At 50.3% G+C, this 22,775-nt stretch overlaps 1 protein-coding gene across 1 annotated transcript; it reads left to right on the top strand.

Moving 5' to 3' along the window:
- Positions 1-192: 192 nt before the first annotated feature.
- NHSL2 (NHS like 2) lies at positions 193-21,553 on the top strand (the record flags this gene model as incomplete). The annotated part of the gene is made up of 7 exons (XM_044235751.1): positions 193-352; positions 3,410-3,537; positions 3,843-4,038; positions 5,735-5,866; positions 7,081-9,408; positions 11,128-11,260; positions 12,210-21,553. Coding segments are annotated over 7 exons (3,402 nt in total), but the record flags the coding sequence as incomplete, so codon positions are not given.
- Positions 21,554-22,775: the final 1,222 nt, after the last annotated feature.

Raw genomic sequence — 22,775 nt, 5'->3', positions numbered from 1 at the left:
TGTCGAGGAAAAATCTTGCGGCTGGCGAGTCCCCGCCTTTTAAACGCAGCCTCGCACCGCCCCCCCCCGCCCCCGGCAGGGCGGGGCTTAGGGAACCGCGGGCGCCCACTGGCCACCGCGCGCCGCCCCCCCCCCGGCCCCTCACCCCCCCACCGGCCCCCAGCCTGCGCCTCTCACTGACTCTCTCCTTCCCTAGCTGCAGCTAACTCGGGTCGGGAAAATGCGACAGCGACTGCCCACTCGAGGTCGTCATGGCGACAGCCAGTGAACGTGTTCCTCTCCTCGGGCAGGCCCCCGAGTGTAGAGGAGCTGCTTCGAGAGGCGCAGCTCAATCTCCAGAGCCTGTTGCAAGGTACTGAGAGGGAGGGGGGCTGCGGCCGGAGCCCACAGGCGAGATGCGCAGCGGCTGGAGGGAGGCGAAGAAGAAAGAGGACAGGGACCAGCAAGAGGAAAAAAAAAAGAGAGAGAGAGAACAGTTTAAACCCCACTGAAAAACAAAAAACCACACATATATCCCCATCTTTTTACCTTCCAGACTAAATGATTCGAGAGGGCTCAATTTCTCGAGCTGTTGACTCTCCACCACTCCCCCCACTCCACCCCCACCCCTTTATTTTTTGGTTCAGGAGGCCACGAGGGAGAAAAGGGAAGAGGCAGAAGCAGGGCAGTGGTCAAGCCACTTACAAAGGGAGCCGGGGGAGAAATTCCCACAGGGTGGGCTCACAGACCTTCTAGACCCTCTCTTGCCATGTTGCTCATGCCTTTGGAATCCTGGCACCCAAGGACAATGAAGGCATCTGCAGGGTCTCCCCCCCCTCGGGGCTTCACCCATTCTGCTCTTGCCACAACCTGTCCATGTATCTCCTGGGGAGCAACTGCCTCATGAGAGTAAGCCCGACTTTCAGTTGGTTGAGCTTGAGCGACCAACTGTTGATCTCAGAGTAGGTTTTTATCTCAGAATTGTGGGTTCAGTCCCTGCGTTGGGTTCCATGTTGGGCGTGAAGCCTACTTTAAAAAAAAAAGTAAGCCCAATACACAACACCCAGAGGTCTCCTCATCCCCAATTTGCAGCCCAGTGTCTTTGGAGTATACAGAGGAGCATGCTGTACAAAAAGCTGGGTCCACATGACCTGGACAAACAGCCCTGTCATGGTGCCTGAGCAGTCAGACTGCGTGCACTGGGCAGAGTGAGAAAATCCAATCTCTGAAATCAGACAGAGCTAGAATCTCATTCCCATCCCTCACCTAACTAGCTGTGGGACATTATGCAGATTACCTAAAGCTTCCGATGAATCAGTCATCTTTAAAGTGAGATTCCAGTTTCCCATGTGGTACACAGTTTTGTGAGAATTAAAAGTGGTATGTCACTTGCTCAGTAAGAGTATCTTGCAGCTGGAGAGACCCCGATAAGATGCACTGTCAACTCCCAATACGTGTCCTTTGGAACACAGGCTTAGCTGGGCACCGTATTAAAGTTAACACCAAAGAGAGAACAGTGTGGTCGCTGATAGGACCTTACAATGTGAAAACCATACACATTGAACGGAGGGATTAAGGCAACGTAAGTGGCAAAGAGATTAAAACTCAGTGCTGTGAAAGAGACAACTGGGGTTTTACAGTACCTGGACAGAGGTTACAAGGGCCGTGCATATGTCAAAATTCACTGAGCTGTGCACTGAAGTTGTTTGTACACCTTACTGTAGGTAAGTTATATCTCCATGAAGTAATGAATACAAATAAAATCTCAGTTGTAGTCACAAACTCCATAGTCACAAACTCGCTGTCCCACTGAGGCCTCTCTTCCAGACCCAGAAGCCCTTCCTCCATGTCTTCCAACTTCCAGTCCTTACACTTTCTTCACAGTTCTCTTCTTGCCTCATTCAAAACGCTTTAACACTACTTCTACACTTTGCTCATTCCCTTCACCAGTGTTCCTGCGAGCCATCTTGGGCCATCCAGCTCCAGAGGACTTATATAGTTCTGAACTGCTTTTTCTATCATTTGTTCATTCATTAACTCATTCACCTACTGGTACTGGGCTTATCGTCCGTCCACCTAACCTGACCGACCAAGCTTCTCGACAGAGAGAATCACATCTCTTAGTACCCTCGTGTTTCCAGAAGCACCCGGCACAGAGCTGGATTCCCCAAGAGGTGCTCAGTAGGCATTTGTTGAGTGAACATTAAGTGCGAAAAGAAGTCTTGTCAGCTCTTGTTTACCCATACCAATGAAGGTCAACTCTTATGGAGAGTAGAAAATGGTAGGTGGGCCACCCAACTGGACTCTAGCCCAAACCCTCGCCTCCCTTGCCAGGGCAGTGGTAACCTTAGAGAAGCAAGATTTCAAAGGACACCACGAGCCTTGTGTTCAGATAAGAGAGGAGCTGCCATGCAGAAAAGGAGTCAGTGTGCTCTATGTTGCCACCATGGCAGATTTGGGACCAGTGGGTGGAGGAAACATGGAGGGAGGCAGATTTCACCTCGAGATAAGGAAGAGCTTTCCTGCCACAGCCCCAACTGTCCTTGGATGGAATGAGCTGCCTTGGGAGGACGGCAGCTCCCCTTCTCTGCGGGTCTGTGTGGAGGCTGAAGAAGCATCTAAAAGGGCTATTGAGGAGGAACTCTGAGCCCAGAATGGGGTGTTGAACCAGAGGACTTTGGAGGCCCCTCAGCCTCCAAGTTTCTATGAGTCTTAAAGTCTTTGTTCAGATGAGCAGAGAGCCCCACCCCCATTGGTTCTTTGCTCTCTCGTGTTCTTCATTTACTCATCGAACTCATCACTTCAGTGAAGGCCATTCAAACCCTGTGCATCCCTCTTATTCGCTGGCGATGCCCCTCAACTTCTCCTTCCTTCTCTGCCACTACCTCTGCCTTCCCTCTCCCTCACCTAAGCTCCCCTGGACCTGACAACCACCCACAGTGGGACGAAGGTGCAGGGAACCAGGCCCTCGGAAGCTCAGCTGAGAGTTCTTGAGACCCAAGGGAGCACTGCATGTTGGACTTCCCAGTGCAGATTTCTTCATGCTTCCGACAGGTCTTTTCCCTGGTAGGCCTGCAGAAACCCTGAGGAGCTGCAGGGCTTCAGAGAGAGGATAAAGGACCAAGAGGTGTCTGCACCCTGAGCCTCTCCTCCAAGTCAAGCACCTAAGGTGGGGACCATCAAGACACAGGCTTGGTCACAGAACCAGCGCAACTCGACTCGACCAACTTTTCTCCTCAGCCCTTGTAGTCCTGGAGAGTAGGCATTTTTCCGTTTCCAAAGCCAGAGGCTCAGACACCGGGCCAAACCACAAAGAAACAAGGCAAGTCAGGCCGGGCAGCTAGAGCAGGAGCCCCAGCTTGCGGTCCTCTCCCAGCCCAGTGCTTGGCCGTGGCCCCCTAGAGTGTGTATCCACTGTGCTATTTTTCAGAAGAATATGAGGAACAGTACTCGGAGGCCAGACTTCTGGGGCAGACCTTCCGCTCTGCTGATGAGGCCCCTGAGCCCACTCCTAGCCCAAGGCCTCAGGCGGGCAGGCGTCTGGAGTTTGTATCGATGGTGAGTTGCCTCTTCCCCCACCTGTGAGAGCCAGCAGGGCAGAGCTCTCTCTGCGCTCATTGATGGGGGACCTCGAGCCGCGCACCTTACCCACCGGAAGCTGCTGCTCACCTCTCCTCACCAGCACAGCTACCCTGAGGCCCTGCCGAGAGGGGCCCTAACCAGCAGGTGTCTGACCTGGCATCCCGTCCACACTTCCCTGCCTCCCAGACGAAGCCTCTAACCACCCTGTCTAGATAGCCATCCCATGGGCATGGCTCATCTCGTCGGGAGCACACCCTTCCCATCACCTTCTTTCCCAACAGCCTACAAAATGGCAGCTGAGCGAGGATGAGACCACCACCCAGGGTGTGAGGGCCCCTGAGGCCTCCCTGAGCCTGTTGACCACAGCCGACAAGCAAGCTGCCTGGAATAGCCCCTCCCCTCTGCCCATCCTAGAGGAAAAGCGGTGGCTTCAGCCTTGCTCCACGCACTCTGACATTGTGCCCATCAACATCTCCGGTAGAGTCGATCAGCACCACCTCCGTTTGCTTCCCTCCATGCCAACTACAGACCATCCTCTCCAAATGCACTGGGACTGGGGGAGGGAGCGAGACTTTTCTCCGCTGCTGGCTCACCCTGAACTGTCAAGGTCATGGCTCTTGCGGGAAGAGGGGGGCAATGGAGGCATGCAGGCGAGGGGGGCTCTGGCTGCTCTTTCTTCACTCTCTCCTGGCACTGCCACACTAACCGAGCCCATTTGATAGCAAATTCCTCTTAACAGAAAACGCTAGGACTCTGTGAACGCGTGTGCTCTTTGGAATGTCCATGGGAATTTCAAGTTTGTGAGTTAGGTTTGGTTTGGCAAGAGAGAACTTCTTGTGCCGGAGGCAAGGTTTGTAGCACACAGATAGGAGTCGGAGTGGAAGTGGGAGGTTTGTGGTGCTGGCATTCAAAGGGAGGCTCCCACCTGGGCCACAGAGCCAGGGCCTCGGGGCATGTTCAGTAGCCACTTGGTCTGCCAGGGAGGTGGGAATCCTCACCTTGTGCAGCAAGTGTTTGAGAAGGGAAGTATTGGAAAGAGACCAAGGCAAATGCGGCTGAGCTGGCTGTGGCTTTGGGAGCCCAGGGCACCCTAGACCATGCCCATTATTAACTCATGTTCCACACTCCACCAACTGTACGTGGAAGAGGAGGAGGGTCAGTCATGTCAGAAGGAGCTAGGGCCAATGACCTGATGACGGGAAGCCCTCCTAACTTGAAGGGACCAGAGGCCCCCTGGAAGCCAGCACTGGTCCGTGGTATGCTGGAGAAAGCTGCTGAAGGCCATGAGGGCAGGTCTGGCTCCGTGTGGTAGCACTCCATGAATATGGGGTCATCGGGCACCCCCGGCATCCTCTTGGCAGGCAAATCAGAGGCAGAGCCCAGAGCCTAGGGAGATGTGCCAAGGGGAGTGAAGGTCTGGAAGAGAGACTCATGAAGGGAAGGCAGGCACTTTGTCTCTCAACTTCCACCTCACTCTCAATGAGCCTGGCCCTGAGTTTTGCCCGCAGGCCGCTTGCTGGGGGCAGGGTGGACAGTGGGTACAAATGCAGCCATGGGGCTGAGAGGGCAGGGTCTGGTGAGCCCGCTGCCACAGCGGAATGAGGGACAGCACGGAGGGCAGGGGGTGGGTGGGGAGCAGTGTGCCTCACCCCACCCTTGCCCCAGAAATTCCCCTGGAGAAAAGACTGACCCCGGGTTTCAGGAGAAATAGATCTCAATCGCTACACAGGAGTGAACATTGATAAGATGTGATCAGGTGACTGGAGGACAGCCTGTCGGGCAGCTTCCTGGCTGGTGGGGGACAAGTGGGGCAGCTTTTTGGAAGCCCTGTCCTTACTGGCCCATACAAAGGCTTTCTTTGAGAAATGATTACAATCAAGCAACATCTAGTCTCAACCTGTCTCTCTACACCTGTGGTTCTCACCCCGGGCTGTACATCTAAATGATCAGTCACCCGGGAAGTTCCAGAAAAATGCTCCTGCCGGGGCCCTACAGCCAGAGATTTAAGTGTCCTTGATGAGGTTGAGGTCCGAGGGTTTCAAAAGCTGCTCAGTTGGTTCTCTGTTCATGCTCATTGCTACCGCCATCACCCCTCCTGTGTGCCTCAGACCGATTTCCACTGCGCTGTAAACAGAAACCAGGATGCACCCAAGTGTCTTTATTTTGGCTACAGGGCAGCAGTTTGATAAACACGCAAGTTTGCGACACTCGTTGTTTAACACAGAGACAGCCGTGAACCCCAAATCCACCCTGAGGCGGAGGCGGACCATTATTGGATTCTCTAACTTTTCCCAGCGAGACCAAGGTGACCCCATCACAGCTGATGCCCCAGACCTTTCCACTTTTCCCTTCCACCAGCCCTGCCACCCAGGAGTAATTCAGTGTGTGTGGGGGGGGGGGTTGGGGGGGCTTTGGATGTCCTAAAAAAAAAAAAAGCAGATGTGGTAATTAAGGATAACGAAGGGCCCTTTGTCAAGGGCATCAACTGAGTATGGAAAACAGGCCTCCCAGGCTGGTAAATTCATTATGTTATTGCCTCCCATTCTACATGGAATAGAGGCACATGTGTCAGGTTTAGGCAGATGGATCAAGGCAGGAACCACTGCAAAAAGCATTCTCTTAACAGAGCATTACTACCACTAAATGGAAGCCAGCCAAGGGGTGTAGACCAGAGAGATATGGATGCAAGTCCCGGCCTCTCCACTTAATAAAACTATGAGGCCTTGTCCAATCTTCAAAACCCCTCTGAGCTTCAGCGCCTTCGTCTGTACAGTAATACCAAGCTGGCAGAGCCGTCACGCGGATTAGAGTTGTTACATGTAATCGGCCTGCTGTGTGCCTGCTACATGGTGGGTGTCGAGCAAATGGTGGCTGCTCTTATACATTTATTATAGTCATAGGAGCAGCAATGATGTGACAGTAATGATTGTTGTAGATGAGAACATCTTTGGGGACTTTGGACATCACAGTGGTTTCCCCGCATCTGTGGTCACCCTAACTCTTTTGTATAGGGGTAAAGCTAGAAAGTGCCAGGTGCCAAAAATGCAACCAGGCTCTGAACTTGCCAGCTGTGGCCTACTCCAGGTTCATTGCCAGGGCTGCAAGTCCCACACGCTGTCCTTTGGCAGTTCTACAGCCCCTACTCTCGTCTCAGGAGAGAGTGAGCACTGAGATCTGGGACGGTTCATGAGCCTGGGCCGAAAGCTCCGGGGGGTGGGGGAAAGCCCCAGGTAGCCCCACACGCCATTTGAGCTCCCAAAAGGAATAATTAAAGCCAGCAAGGCCTTGGCAGGATCCTGGATAATTCAAGGGCAGGCACCCCGTGACTCACTGTGTGTGGTGATGGGCAAGGACCCAACTTCCCCAGCATCCTCATGTAGGGAGAGGAAGAACCAAGGAATCCCGACCAAGCTGTTGGCAGATGCTTCTTGGCAGAGCCTTGGTGCTCCTGTCTCGAGAGGACGACCTCGAGGGGGATCCCCGGCGGCAGGACTCACTCTCTGTGTTTACCTTCTCCAGGTCACAGCAGCAGGCTGGCAGGCGGCGTGGCCCGTGCCACCACCTCGGACATCAGGCCCAGTCATTCTGCCCCAGAAGGTGTGCATGGAAGAGTTGCAGTCGGCCAGGAAGCGCAGTTCCCAAATCTCACCTCCCCAGTACTAAGGAGTCCTTCTAGTGAGCCGGAAGAACCTCTCCAGGTGTGCAGTGCCACAAACCGCCCCGGCATGGAGAGCGTGGGAATGGTGTACAGCGTCCCCAGTTCTTGCAACGGGCCAACAGAATCGACGTTCTCTGCTTCCTGGAAGGGAGATACTCTTACCTACATGACTCCAAGCACTGCCAGCCAGAGCAGTCGAGTCGGCGAACACGGAATAAATCCTTCCTCAGGCAATGCTTGGGTCTCTCTGCACTCGCTGCCCCCTTCGGTTCCTAAGGAGGCCACTGCCCTCTTGGTCACTCGTGATAACCCTGCAGGATGCAGCGGGTCGGCTGTCTACTCCGAGCACCCTTCTCAACGACAGCAAGCGTCTGAGCGACCCTCCAAGATGGGCCTTCTCACTAGTGGTACCTCGAGGCTGGAGATGGGCCCACCGGGGGCCAGCAGGTTCCGGGAGCGGTCGCTGTCTGTGCCCACAGACTCAGGCACTGTGGAGGTGGCCTACGAGGAGGAGCAGAAGGCCAGCGAGGCTTGTGCCCTGCCTTGTGTCAGTACGAGTTCTGAGGGCAGTAACAGTGCCGACAACATCGCCTCCCTCAGTGCCCAGCAGGAGGCCCAGCACAGAAGGCAGAGATCCAAGAGTATCTCGCTCAGGAAGGCCAAGAAGAAGCCTTCCCCACCCATGCGCAGCGTCTCGCTGGTCAAAGATGAGCTGGCCCTCTTGCCAGAAGGTGGGTCAGCACTGCCCAAGGACCAGAGGCCCAGGAGCCTCTGCCTCTCCTTGGAACACCAAGGACGTCACTTGTCCCACCCTGATGCTCAGGGTCACCCAGCTGCGCCAACTTTCAAAGATCCGGAAGGTCCACAATTCTCCCACCACTGGTATCTCACTGACTGGAAGTGTGGCGACACCTACCAGTCCTTATCTAGCTCCAGCACCGCCACTGGCACCACAGTCATCGAGTGCAGCCAAGTTCAGGGCAGCTCAGAGTCTCTCGCCTCCCCTTCCACGTCCAGAGCCACAACACCATCTCAGCTCTCCATCGAGGTAGAGGCCAGGGAAGTATCCTCCCCTGGAAGGCCCACTGGGCTGATGTCACCCTCCAGTGGCTACTCCAGCCAGTCAGAGACCCCGACGCCCACTGTGTCCCTGTCCTTGACCCTGGGCCACCTGCCGCCTCTGAGTGGCGGCGTCCGGGTGCGTCCGGTGGTCCCTGAGAGGAAGTCGTCACTCCCCGCAACCTCGCCTATGGAGAAAATGTCCAAGTCACGGCTGTCATTTGACCTGCCGCTCACCTCTTCCACCAACCTGGATCTGTCTGGGATGAGCATCTCCATCAGAGGCAAAACCAAGGTGAGCCGGCATCACTCAGATACGAATTTTGGGGCCAAGCTGGCCCAGAAGACGAGCCCCAACCAGCCTGTTATGCCTATGGTCACTCAGTCGGACCTCCGTTCCGTGCGTCTGAGGTCTGTCAGCAAGTCTGAGCTGGAAGATGACGTGGAGAGCCCTGACTATGCTGAGGACCCCGCCGCGGAAGTCTTCACCTTGCCCGAGAGGAAGATGAAACCTCCCATAGCCGAGAAGCCCCCCGTGGCCCGAAGGCCTCTGAGCTTGGTCCATAAGCCACCATCTGTCCCCGAGGAGTGCCCACTCATCTCGCCGACCTTGGCTATGACTCCCAAGAGCTCAGCTCAACCCACACAGCCACTCCCTCCCGACATCTACACGGTGGTGCGGAAACCAAAGCCCTCCAGTTTCCCCGAAGGCAAAAGCCCCAGGGAGACGCCAGCGCCCTCCTCTCTCGCTCTCACACCTTTTGCCAGTTCCTCTGGTGCTTTCTTCTCAGGAACACAGCAACCTCCCCAGGGCATGATGGAGGATGGGGGCCCCAAGGCGAGAGCCCTGCCTGAAAGAATCAGCTTCCAGAGCCAGGAGGAAGTGGAGAGAAAGAAAGGCAAGATCCCGCCTCCCGTTCCCAAAAAGCCCAGCGTGCTGTACCTGCCTCTCACCTCACCCACGGCTCATATGGAGGCATACGGGGCCGAGCTGAGGCTGCCTCTCAGCCCCATCATCACCCTGCAGGAAGAGGCCAAGGGTCCTCCCACCAGTGACCACCTGCAGTCCCCTGGTACGAGGACGACTTCACCACTGCTGGCTGAAGGTGAAAGGGAGGCCAGTCCTCTAGGTTAGTAAACTGTCTGCTGGCTTTTCCTTTCAATCCCAGGCAAGATGAGAGTGAGCACAGAGTGCCGAGACAGGAGCAAATGTCCCTGCCCCCAGTAATGATCCTGAGTCCCGGACAAGTGGGTCAGTATGAGGCATCTCTTGAGAGTTGGGGTTCTTCCAAAGAGACCTCGCTAGCCCTTGGGATCAGGAGTGACCCAGGAAGGGGTGGATCTCCAAGGCCCAGTTTGGGCCAGTCCACCCTGGAACCCCCAGGACTGAGCGAATACAATCAAACTAGGTCTTCGCACCCTAGGACCTTTGGAGTCCATCTGTCTGGTCAGGCGCACATCCCCCGCCCTGGGAACTCTCTCTCTGCTTCACTGGACAGCACTTTCCGCTAGCCACACTCATTTCAGTTTCACGCACAGGACTCAGTACGCTCCCAGACTGCCATCCGGTGCCACTGCCGGCTTGCAGGCCTCTGAAAACAATGGCATAGGTTTCCAGCGGCACCCTTTCTTAGTGCTTTCTAGAGGAAAGGGAGCTCACTTGCTTGGATTCTTTGAGGCTGGCGCTTCCCAGGACACTAAAACTAGGCTAGATAATCTTTCTCATCCTTTTCTGAGGTCGTTGTTTCATGTCCCCTTTTTGCTTCAGTTGTGGTCAAATACACATAACTTGAAATTTACCATCTTCACCACGTTTTAAGCATTCACCTCAGTACCGTTGGGTACATTCTCAATGTTGGGCCACCATGACCGCCCTCCCTCTCCAGAGCGCTCTTCATCTTGCAACACTGAAGTCTGTACGCACTAAACAATAACTCACCACTCTTCCGTCCCCCTAGCCCCTGGCAACCAGTCTTCTACTTTCTGTCTCTATGAATCTGACTCTCTCTAGGGAGCTCATGTAAGTGGAATCACATCGCACTGGTCTTTTGTGGACGGCCTATTTCACTTAATAGATTGTCCTCCACACCCATCCGTGTTTCTCATCCTTTTTTGAACCCGTAACACCAAACATCAAAATCTTATCACCTTCCTGGGGCGCCTGGGTGGCTCGTCAGTTAGGCGTCCAACCTTGGTTTCTGTTCGGGTCATGATCCTGAGAGGTCGGGGTGCTGGGATCAAGCCCCACATTGCATCATCGGGCTCCTTGCTCAGCGCAGAGTCTGCTTGTCCCCCTCTGTCTGCCTCTGTTCCTACCCCCATGCTCGCTTGCTCTCTCAGATAAATAAGTAAAATTTTAAAAAAATCTTATGACCTTTTGTAAGCTGATTTGGGCTTTCAGCACAAGTTAAATCACACAGACTAGAACAGGCAAACAAGTCAAAGCCACAGGTAATTTTAGATTATGCTTTGTCAAACTCCACAGGCTGCTCTGAGATTCAGCTCGGCCCCACTCCCACCTACTGCTTGAATCATTGCTTTAGATTACTCTCAGCTTCTTGATTTTTGAAAAATGATGCATTCAAAGCAAGAGAATGCTCAGGGAACCTGTTGTAATGGAAAAGGCATGAGAAAACAAGGACCCATGCTGATCTTCACTGGTCAGGCCACCTTGGCCAAACACTAACCTCTGGAACATTGTGTTCCTCAGCGAAATGGAGACATTAAGGGTCTCTGCCCAACAGCCCTTTTGGAGTTGCTTTGAACATCGAATGAGATTCATATGAGAATGTGCTTTGTCCTAACTCTTGTGGTCGAAGTATTTAATTCCTTCTGGTTCTTGTGCCTAGGGAGCTCTGTGGAACCGAGCACTGCAGAAAAAAGTGTCATTAGTGATAAAACAGCCGAATGGATCGCCGAAGATGACGATGATGTGTTTGTGGCTTCACGCACAACGGAAGATTTGTTTACTGTGATACACAGGTCGAGACCCATTTTCTTAATTCTTATTGGAAATGCCTACCCTTTTGAGACCTCTAAGCAGCCATGAGCACTGAAAGCTGGAGACTAAGTTCAGATACTCACATGTGGCAATGGCAGTCTGAGGCCTCGCAGATGCAATTTGCTGACATCTTTGGGTGAAGTGGAGGAGGGGCGCGGGAAGGGAGGACCAGGTGCCGAGTGAGAGGCCTCTCGTCTCCTAGCAACAGCACGGCCTATTGTGGCTCCATCTGCTCTCTCGCAGCTCTGTCTACAGACAGAGACATTTAACCCTTCACAGCCTTCGTTGTACCAAACAAATCTTAGCAAGAAGTGCTGTGGGGATGGGGTGGCTGGGTGATGGACACTGGGGAGGGTATGTGCTGTGGTGAGAGCTGTGAATTGTGTAAGATGGATGAATCCCAGACCTGTACCCCTGAAGCAAATAATACATTCTATGTCAATAAAAAATAATTTAAAAGGAGAAGTGCAGTGGGGCACCGAGCCGGGTATCAGAGCACGAATGGAGGTGAAGGGGGACCGGATAGGGACCCTCTCTTCTTGGACAAGGGCAAAGAGCAAGGGCTTGCTGGTGAGAAAAACTAGAAAGATCCCAGTTCCCAGAGGTGCAGGAGCATCAGTTCCCTCAGGCTGTCTTGAATCAGAGTCACTGAGCAAATAGCCTTGACTCCTTAAATTCTCCCTTGGTCCCAGAGCCCTGCAGGCCCTCCAGCTGTGGGCACTGAAAGGAGGGTAGAGCCAGGGAGCCAGACAGCGGACTCTGAGGACTTAGCAGTGAGAGAGAGAGGGAGAAAGCTGGTCAGTGCAACTGCTCACGCGGCTGCTGTGTAGAAGCTTCCAGATCATGTCACTGGCCTTTGTGAAGTTATATGAGGCATTAGGAAACATCTGCCGCATTGAATTCACTCAAAGAAAACTTTTTCTTATTTAGGTCCAAAAGAAAGCTGCTTGGCTGGAAAGAGCCTGGGGAGACCTTTGCAGGCGGCAGCAGACCAAGCTCCCATTCACCAGGGAAGAATCCAGCTGATTCTCCAGTCAGTGAGTCAGCTGCCTCTGCGGGGTCAAGCGGCAGTGCTAACCTGGATGCTGGCAGAAACGACGAATTCAAGGCCTTGCTGCAGAAAAAGGGGAGCAAGGCAACCCCAAAGTCCCGGCCCTCAGCAGCCGAACTGCTGAAGACCACTAACCCACTGGCTCGGAGAATTATTGCACAATTTTCAAAAGACTACGAAACCACCGATAACCCCAGTACCTAAGGCCAGGGTTCAGCAAACAGTTTAGTCACTAAACTTGAGTAGACGAAGGGGAAGAGAAAGGGTTTTAGAAAGGAGTCATGGAAATAACAAAAGAGCTTACATGTCCTTTCCATCCATTCACCCTCTGGACCGCAGGAGAGAGGCCACTAGATTTAAAGCTAAAATCATCAGGCACTTTAATCACCTTCGGACATTTTGCATTTTCACACTTAATAATCTTGCCGTTACTGACTACCGATTTTCTCCTTCTTTCCCCCCAGTGCTGTGCCCTGAGGAGAAATTCTGAGGCGCAAGAGCACCTGCGCCATCTTTTCGGTCACTGACCGAGCTGCTCTGACCCTGACTTTTGTCACCAAGGAGCACAGTGTGAGGGCCAACCGGTGCTGCCAAAGCTGGGGGTCGTGGGGTGCCGTTGCCGATGATTCACTTTTGGGGCAAGGCCTTGCTGGCCCCGGGTGGAGAAGCAGAAAGACTCTGAGGCCTCTTCAACCACAGTCAAGCTGTCTGCACCCCGCCCCCCAGAGAGCTTTGGGGGTGTACACTTATTTCGGCATGGGGTTGATTGGCTGGCTTTTGTCACGCAAAATATGAATGTGACTCTGTCTTGAAATTCATGCCTTTTTCAGTTTGATTGTCTACACGGAGAACAGGGTGATGAGTTTCGATGAACCTGTAGCCCCTCCCCCCACCCCTTTAGCTAGGAAAAGTCAGGACTGAGTTCCTTTGGGTGAACCAAGTTCAGCTCCCAAAAGAGGCAGCCATGTGTTCTCTCAGATCCAGCCAAGGCGACTCGCGCGTGCGCCTTGAGATTCTTCAAGTGTCTGTCAACAAGGATAGCTAGGATCGGTGCCCAGCTCATGCTGCATTCTAAGAACCCTCGTTTCATTTGCATATAACCTTCATTACAGGAAGTAATTAGCTGAAGGAACAGCGTCATCAAAGTCTCAAGGAGGAGAGAAAGTAAGTGTAACTTGTCCACCTCCATTCAGTTTAGACTGTGGTGTGTGGTTGCTTTTGTTCTGGTTAAAGGAAGTCTTACTCTGTTCCAAAACTAAGAATGTATGGACTAAAAAAAGGATATATCCCAAACCTAAAAGGCTGCCTTGCAAGTTGCTGTGGCCCATAACGCCAAAAAAAGGGCTATCTTTTTTTTTTTTTTTTTTTTGCCATTTATGTTCCACCATGTGACCAACTTCCAATTAACTATGCTGTGGGGGAGTAGAGGGGTTGGAGGAAATAGGATGCTGACAGAGCCCCAGAACAATCCCTGTGACACCCCCCCACACACAACACACACACAAGCTTATAGGCACTTGTCAGTTCAATTTTCTAAGCAGGGCAAGAGGAGTGATTCATTTGATTTTCATATGTCTGGTTGCTGGGAGTTTGGGGGGAAAAAAACAGACAACGCATTAAACAAAAACTGGCTGACCATTAATGGAGGGTTAATTGTCCATATTCCCAAGAAGGGAAAAGCAAAGTCAAATGAAATTGTAGCCTGCTTCCTGGACCCCTTCCTCCTTCACTACCGCCATCCCCCCGCCCCAAACGGATTCATTGGCCAACCTCCTGGAGGAGGCAGAAAGTGCCCCAGAGACAAACAGTTCTTGATTTTGATAGGCCGCCTCGCTCACCAATGAGAAGCAAGCTCTTAGCTCCACAGCTCACACTCTAGCAGACTGAGCAGCTGAAAATCTACACTGAGAGCTGAGGAGACTTGGGCCTCTTGCTTAGAAGCCTTAGGCCTAGGCCCTTGGTTGGTACAGTTCTGAATTCTAGACTTCTGAGTACAGGGCAGGCTCACCAACTTCTTCGCAATCTGCACTTGCCCTTGGTTTAGGCAGAGCCGCTTAAAATAATAAGCAGCGAGTACCCAGTTGCTTTCAAAAACATCCCAACTATTTGGTTTGAAGGTCCTGATCAAATTTCAGAGGGGTTGCCTGACATAAAATAGACTCATTCCTGGCCTGAATTTATATATGGACGCCACACTTGGTCTGCCCCAGCCTCAGAATTCCAAAAGATGGAAACATTTTCCTCTGTAGGGAAATGAAGGGGTGTTTGTGCCTTGGCCTAACAAAAGTGTAATGCTGCCAGGGCCTTCTCCTTGGGAACGACTTTGAACAGCTGAACTCAAGCTGAATATGAGACTCACATAGTATAGGATTTGTTACATCTGCTGGTTTTTCTGGAAGCTTCTCGTTTGCTACTTCTAAGCGGGTTTTGCCTCTCCCCTCACCTTGCTATTCCTGATGGTTTCCCCAAAACAGTCTAAAGCTGAATGCCCAGATGCCATTATGTTTTAACATAAAGTCTTGCTTTCCTCTGCAGCAGTCTGTATACCTGTATATGGGATTCTTAGAACGTCTTCTGCATCATTATTATGGCCCTCAAATGCCCAGTGGCGTTTTCATTAGCACAGGAGGATTTGGGGTAGTGATGGTGTGGCTAGAGGGAACACCAAGGACTAGAAATATTCCTTTACTATTTTGCAGCAGGGGACCTAATCCCAAACAAACCACCAAACTGTAGACCTTGTTAGTCCATGAGGGCCATAACATCAAACATCTTCCTGCTCTTAACAGTCAACCTGTTTCACGCCCGTGATTATCGTAACACCAACTCGCTCTCTCCCACCGCCGCCCATAGCCCAGTGTTCGCTGTCTTGTACACCTACTCTGCTAAGACTGGAGAAGACAGGCTGAAAGCCCCTCCAGGGAGGCTTTCAGAGAACCTCTTCCTGCCACTGTTACTTGTGTAGATAATAACGATAACAAGTGAAGTGAAGTTGACCCCAAGAGGTCAGCTTCCAATTCAAGTTGTTTCCATCCTTCTTGCTTGCTCTGATTCCAGCCAATAGCAGCAGGTGGCTCTGCTGACTGACCTCAGTCTAGTCACGAGTAGAGGGAGTCATGCCCAGGATTGGTTAATGGGTAGCTAGGAGTGCTTTGCTCTAGGTGGGCATGTTTGTGATTCAAATGTTGAGGGGAGATAGCAAGCCATTCTTGGTACAACAGGAAGTCTTGCTAGTGCCTCCTCTCCTTTGCCTGCCTTATCTCTTGCCTGGCTCCCTCCCACCCCAGCCCAAACTTGTCCCTCAGTCCCAACTCCCATGACCTGCCTATAGCGTACACTTTGAGGAGGCGGGACCACAGGCAGCGAAAGAGTTTGCATTAGCCTTATGACCAGAAGTCGACCAGTTAGTCGGAAGGCATTACCTCGAGTGTGCAAAGATGGAGGAAATTCTACAAGGCTTACAATGTGCATTTCATCAGATATCCATCTTAATTAACTCTCTAGACGACACAGATCAGCTCGCAATCCCACTGTACCTATCTGTCTGAGCAGATGTGTCCATGCACCTGCCCTCTTCCTCACAAACCATCCTGAGAAAAGATGAGTTCATGGCCAGGGCTCTCTGGTCCTCACCAGGGCAGCCTTCCATCCTCACCAAGTGTATCAATGCAGTAGCAAGCTTTCACTTTAACCGGATCTGCCAGGGCCAGGACCAGAGTGACGTGAATGAGGTGCCTACTCTCGGGAGCGCGCACATGCCTTACCCTCGTCCCAGCCCTGCACTTTGCACTCTATAAATATCGGTTTATCTACTGTCCGTGCACAAGTGTGGTTCCATCGACGACTCCCTATCTGCCGTTGAACCAAATATTTTATTACCATTTCTTTTCCCATTTCTCTCAACCTTTGTATGCCTGTATGTCAAAGAGCCTTCAGTATGATCAGAAAACATGGTTGATTCCGAAGCAACCTGCTCTGAGTGGCAAGTTAGCCCCCATTTCGGTAGGGATGCAGACAGGGGCTGCCCTTCAGCAAGATGGTGAATGAGTTGGAGGCCTGCCACTGGGACGCTCTCTGTCCTCTTTCTGGTCCATGTTCCCCAGACCTTGGTTCCCAGCACCAACTCTCCTGAGTGCCTCCTCATTTGTTCTTCTCACTCAGAAAACCATGCTCTCAGGAAAGGGATGAAGTCCTTTACTATGACATTGTAAGGCTTAATGCTACCTTTTTTGAGGGTCACTTGCATTGTAACAGGGGAAAAGCCTTAAGCCAAAGGAATTGAAGTTCTACTTGTAGAATGTTAGGCACCAGTTAGTTGCCAAAGTGTATTTTTCACCACGGAAAGGCCGAATTCCCTGACAGCTAACTCCAGAATATAGAAAATACCTTAGTCTCCTGGAATTATTTCATTACATTGCCGGTGGTTGGGTATAGAGTCCTGATCCCCAGAGCTGTCCTCTTGGACAAGGGACAAAGGGACCACATCTACCAAGAGGCTCTCGGAAAAGGCTCCTGAAAGCCATGGAGAAGGCTGAGATTCTTCATATTGTACAGTGACATTTTGACACAAATAGAAGTCCTACGAATCATTTTAGTGAAAGAACACAAGGAGTTAGAGTTTGTGAGACTGTGTCCTGCTCGTGAAAGGTGAAACTGTCCAGTCAATGTCTGATCGATGTCGGTTGCCCAGTGTTGGTGGTGATTATTAAACTTCCTGGAGGTACAATGTTACTGAAATCAAGCCTCTGCTTCCCCTACCCTTATTTATGTTTTGTGCTATCACTTACGCTTGGTGTGAGAAAGACCAGATCTCTGCCAGGGCATGCAGTCCCTCCAAAGCCTTTGCCTGTGTTTCAGCCGTAAGTCACAAAGATACTAGCAATTTAAGAGGACAAGAGAGTAGGAAAGAGGTACAAACAGCTGCCTTCATCAAAGGACAACAAGAATTGTAATTTAAACAATGATGTGAAATGAAGTCCTAGAATATTCTGAAACATAGGAATATAGTAGTAAATGGTTAGAGACAAATATTTGAGGCGCTTTTAATAAGTGTAGCAAAAACACATTGGCATAAGTAATGGGTTGTGTGAAATGCGTGTATATGTTTGCTCAGCAAAGCCCAAAACCGAGCATGATCTCAGAACTAGCAGCAGCAGCAGCCCTGGGATGTGTGCCTGCGTATGTGTGTGTTCGCACGCGCGTTGTGTTTATTCCAGTGATGTTACTTCTTCATGCCCCTGAATCCCTAGCACTCCGACTGTCCAGATGGTTCCAGCCTTTCCTGTCGTTTCTGCTGTCATTAGAGTGATCCGTATCTGGCCAAGTGATGTACATTGTCGTGTTGGTCGGGTGTACATTTATTTGGTATTAAGAAATGATCAGACTGAATCAACTACTTGCTTACCCTGCAAAGCCTTTGATTTGACTTAGCTGGGACATCTGGCCTGTTTGGGGTTTAATTTTTTTTTTGTAATTCACGAATAGGAAAAAGGAAGAAGTGTTCTATTTGTTTGGTATTGCCGACCCTTAAACACCCATCTTCACCGTGGTGGCTGTTCTCGACGAGGCTCTGATTTTAAGATTTTTGTCTACGTAGTGGAATTGGATATCAACAGATCCACCGACAAAATCTGAACTGGAACAACCAGTTAACCCCTCTCAGCTTCTCCTTCAAGCCAAGCTTTATAGGAACTTATTCCCTACGTGGTGTTCAGCTTTTTATTTTTTAACGTCCAGTTTTGTAAGATGTTATGCATGCGGACGCAGCACTGTGCTCATTGTAGAAGTCGCCCCAAACGCATTTTCAACTCCATATGCCTGATGGTGAAGAAGTATCAATCTGTGTGTTCTTACCTCTCCCGATCAACTGTAAATGACAAATCTTTTCATTAATTTTTAAAATGAGATATATTTACTCTGGCTAGTAGTTAAAATTTTCTTCTTTTTATTATATTTCAGTGCTACTGTTTTCTACTCATTCCAAAGCTTACCTTGGGGAATATTTCTTATTTCTAAGTTGTTGTATTGCTCTGATTTTTATATTTATCTGTAATCCTGGAATGTTAGAACTGAAAGGGACCAACCTCTCATTTTACACATGAGGCCCAGAAAGGTCAAATAACTTACACAAGGTCATGTATACAGTAGCAGGGTCTGGCCTCAATCCCAGGTCTCCTGTCTCTGGGGCCAGTGTGTTTGCGTTTAAAACACTGCATTTAGAGATGACCCACAGCTGGCTTCTACTTTTACAACATATGAATTTCCCGGATAGTTAAGTGAATTAATTATCTATGCTTTAATGGAAAATGCTCAAGATTTCTTTAGTTGAATCGAAGACAAATCTCATTTTCAATTTAGGAACATTCATTTCCCCTCCAAATTCAATATAGGTTCCCTACTTTGTATATGTTTTCCCTAAGAGATGTTTGAAAATGAATTTTTGTAGATCAAATTCCACTTTTTGGTAAAAAAGTCTCTTATGTGGGGGAATCCTCTGGTGACTTCTTTTGAAAAACAAAGAGTCCAATGTCCCCTAATGTCTCTACTTCTTTTTAGTGTGAACTTTTATAATTGGTATTTACTTAAAGTGGGGAAAACCAACATAGGCTTTCCTAGAATCTACTTTATCCTTCCCTTCTTAAACTTTATGAGGTACTTTCAGGCGGTAAGATGCTCATGAAGTCTTTAGTTGCGTTCTAGAAACTTCACCTAGCTTGATGTTATGTCAGTCCCTGGGCTCAAACTCCATCTCCATCTTATCGGAAAATAATAGAATTCCATAATCAATACTGAGCTCTGCATGCACTCTTTTCTGAAACATTCTTTGCCCAGTGTGACTCTCTCTTTGCCTATTCTTGGGCTTTCTTTTATGGCTCATGCATACCTTATTATTCGTGGACCTGCAGGTGGTGTCCCTTTAGAGCCCTGCCAGTCAGTTGGAGTGGTATTTCCAGTTATTTCCATTGTTCCCTTGTTTCTACTGGACCTCCTATGGTTTCTATTTTCAGGAATGCTCAGAGATTAGTGGGATCTCAACCCGAAGGGTTGACACACTTTTTTGGTAAGGGGCCAGAGAGTAAGTATTTTAGGTTTTGGGGGGCCACACGTGGGCTTGCTGCCTTCCCATCTAATTACTACACTGTCACACCAGTCGGCACAGAAGTGGGTGGAGGAGGGCCGCGTATGTCAACCCATGAATCTTTAGAAGGGTGCTCTTCATCATGGTGTCTCTCTCTCTCTCTCTCTCTCTCTGTGTCTCTCTCTCTCAGTGACTACCTTGGTGTAGAAAGCCTCATTCATTTTCCCAGACCTCCTGTCCTAGTTATCCAATGTGCCTCTACTTCCTCAAGTTTAGGGTAAACTGGCAGGGAAGAATGGATTTCTGAGTTTTCTTATTTCTTTTGTCCCATTACCAGTCTCCCAAACTGTGACCGGGCACCCCTGCCCTGGGTCATCTGGCCTGCCCTGCCCTATATTACCATTGTGGGTTTAGGGCTGTCTCTGGAAAGTCTGGTGGCCCAGGTCGTGAGGATCCAATCCAGTCTACAATTTCCTAGGAAAATCACCAGCCCTCTTGGTCCCCATGGCTGTTTTTAAAACCCAGAATGTCCGTGTGTCCATTTTCTATTAATTCCATTTGGATCTGTTCTATACTTAGGCCCAGCAAGAAAACCAACAAGGTATAGAAAGTATTCTGCTCCCACAGTGTTTACCTGCCTCAACCCCTTGCCTCTTGGGCCCCCAGTCCCAAGGGGGGATGGACTCCTTGGGAAACCCGGTGCCTCCCCCCACCCGGCCCCCAGCAAACATGTGACACACCACTGCCTCCTGTTTTCTGAACCTTTAAAAGGATTCCTAGGGGTGCCTGGCTGACTCAGTTGGTAGAGCATACGACTCTTGATCTTGGGGTTGTGAGTTCAAGCCCCTTACTGGGCCTAGAATTTACTTTAAAAAAGAAGAAGGAGGAGGAGAAGAAGAAGATTCCCTAAAGCTTCTTCACAACTCTCTCCATCTCAGGCCCATCTCTACCTCTCATGCTACTTGGAAGTCTAAACCTCAGATTCACATTTTCCCATTTGCTCACATAAGCCTTGAGGGGCATGAATGAGGAAGGCGTGTGCCTCTGCATGTGAGCATAGTTTCTCCACTGGGACTGTGAAGGCCCTGTTGACTAATTCTCTCTCTGTCTCTCTCTCTTTCTCTTTCATACACACGCACACATACGCACACACACACCATTGTGCACAAGCACACACTCCATCCAGTGTTCTCATCAGGTCTCTGGTCCAGCTCTACGTCTGGTCAATGAGAAGGGGATTGTTGGGGCTCCAGTGGCATTTCCCTTTTTCTTGTCTTTTGAACACTTCTTTCTGCTTCTCTCAGGAAGCCATTAGAAGAAACTCGTCTGTGACAATTGTGGACAGGCTGACATACAGAGTGCTAGGACTTTCATTCAATAGGCACTCGGTCACTCAGACATACCTCTGAGGCTGCAGTTTTTCCTATCGAAGCAAATTGCTTTTTAGGACCTTTCTACTTGTTTCCTGTCGTTTGAGCCCAGGGATCTCCCCCATTACTAGAAACTAAATTCCTAAAAAGTCAGAGGCATGAGCTAGTACCTTTCAGGATCTCCCTATGTGAAAGCATCTGCAAAACAGTTTCTTCCCACCTTTGGTTTTAGATTGCCAGACTGAGGAGGGGAACCATGCTTATACCTTGATCTCTAAGGCAGCAAAAGAACTATGCACCTGCCGAAAGCAAAATAAGGAAGGATTGACTGGTCCTACTGTGCATAGTCAGGAGACAGACTTTTGTCAGGTCCACATGCAGTGCTTACTAAATGCCAACAACGCACTTAAGAAAAATAAGGGAGGCTGGAATTTACAGACCAATGTCCTAAACTGGAAGGTGGAGATAAGGCCATTCCCCCAGTGAAGAGACAGTGTCCCTGGATAAAAATTTCAGGAAGCTGCAGAAACTAGGAGAGATCATCATCCCAGTCTTTTTTAGAATTCTAACACACAGTGGAAGGAAGCCCTCTGCGGGGAGATCAGACAAAGGTTTTTTCTTGTCTTTCTTTTCTTTTTCTTTTCCTTTCTTTTCTATCTTTCTCTCTTTCTTTTAAGCATTCCATACTGGCTTGCTACCAGCCATTGAAGCGTATTCTTTATATAGCTAGAGCTGTTTGTGTCTTCTCAAAATAAATTGTTTCTGTTCAAAATCATTTTCTGTCTCACCCTCTGGTTTTCATTGTAGCAGTGATGCCTTTATTCAGACACTAAGCCGAGGTCGTGAGCCTCTGTCACTGACCACACAAGTGTGGGACCCCCACACAGGGGGTTTGATTCTCACAGACCCCTGAGAGCCCAGAGCCAATAATGCAGGACATGGTGTCTCGCAGGTACCTTGCCCACCCAGCAGTGAACCTAAGCTACACTGGCAGGTAATTCATGTTCGAGGACTTCATCTCAGGGATTTGAATACAACCGCTTATGGCCTGCAGACAAGGTGAGGTTCTGGTGAAGTGGGCAGCCGTTTCCAAGCTCCCGGAAGGAGGAGGTTGCCATGGCAACTGTGCTTAGGGCACGCACTCTCTCTTTGTTCTCTGGCTTGATGAAGCTATTCAACAGGGCAGAGAAGAGGAGTCTGGGCTGGGAGCAAAAAAAAGAAAAAAAGAAAAAAAGAAAAGAAAAGAAACAAAACAAAAAACCCACGAACCAGATGTAGCCCCCGTCACTTCCCATCACCATCCCTCAAAAACAGTCAGATCCCACCCTGCAGGTAGCGACAGCTGAATTTCAGGGTCAACTTGCATCTGAAAGGAGCTTTGCTGTCTGCTCCCCACTGGCCCGTGCATGTAAAGTCAAGGCCCTTGCAGCCCGCATCCTTGTCTCTTCAGGCCCTGCGTTATTAGCTCATGCCCTTGACAATACCAGGCTGTTCTTCCAAAAAGACACAACAGAGCTGGAAACAATCTAGAAGGTGCACAAGGGAAGGGGGAGGAAGGGCAAGGCAACTCTCAGACCATGGCAGATGTTAGGATTTAAGATAAAGGTCAGAGACAGGCTGGCTTGAGGTGGGCCTCGTGGCAAGCAGTACCTCAGTGGACCCTGTGGTTCCAAGTCAAGTGATCACCCTGGCAGGGTCGGGGCCCCCTTGAGCTACCAGACCATGAATTGGGAAAGCTTTTAGGGACTGACCCACACTGACCAAACTCACAAAAGACATGTCAAAGGCAGGATATGGTATATTAATTTACCAAGAAGAGAACACACTTTTAAAGCAGAGGTTGTGGGGGCACCCTCCTGGCTCAGTCAGTAGAGCACATGACTGCATCTTGAGCCTGTAAGTTTGAGCTGCACGTTGGGTGCAGAGATTGCTTCAAAAGAAAATAAAATCTTGAGACGCCTGGATTGCTCAGTCGGTTAAGCGTCCGACTCTTGATC

The sequence above is a fragment of the Neovison vison genome, chromosome X, assembly GCF_020171115.1.
Source record: "Neovison vison isolate M4711 chromosome X, ASM_NN_V1, whole genome shotgun sequence".
NCBI lineage: Eukaryota > Metazoa > Chordata > Mammalia > Carnivora > Mustelidae > Neogale > Neogale vison.
The sequence above is the reverse complement of the archived record's forward strand: the minus strand, read 5'-3'. Positions and strand labels throughout refer to the sequence as shown.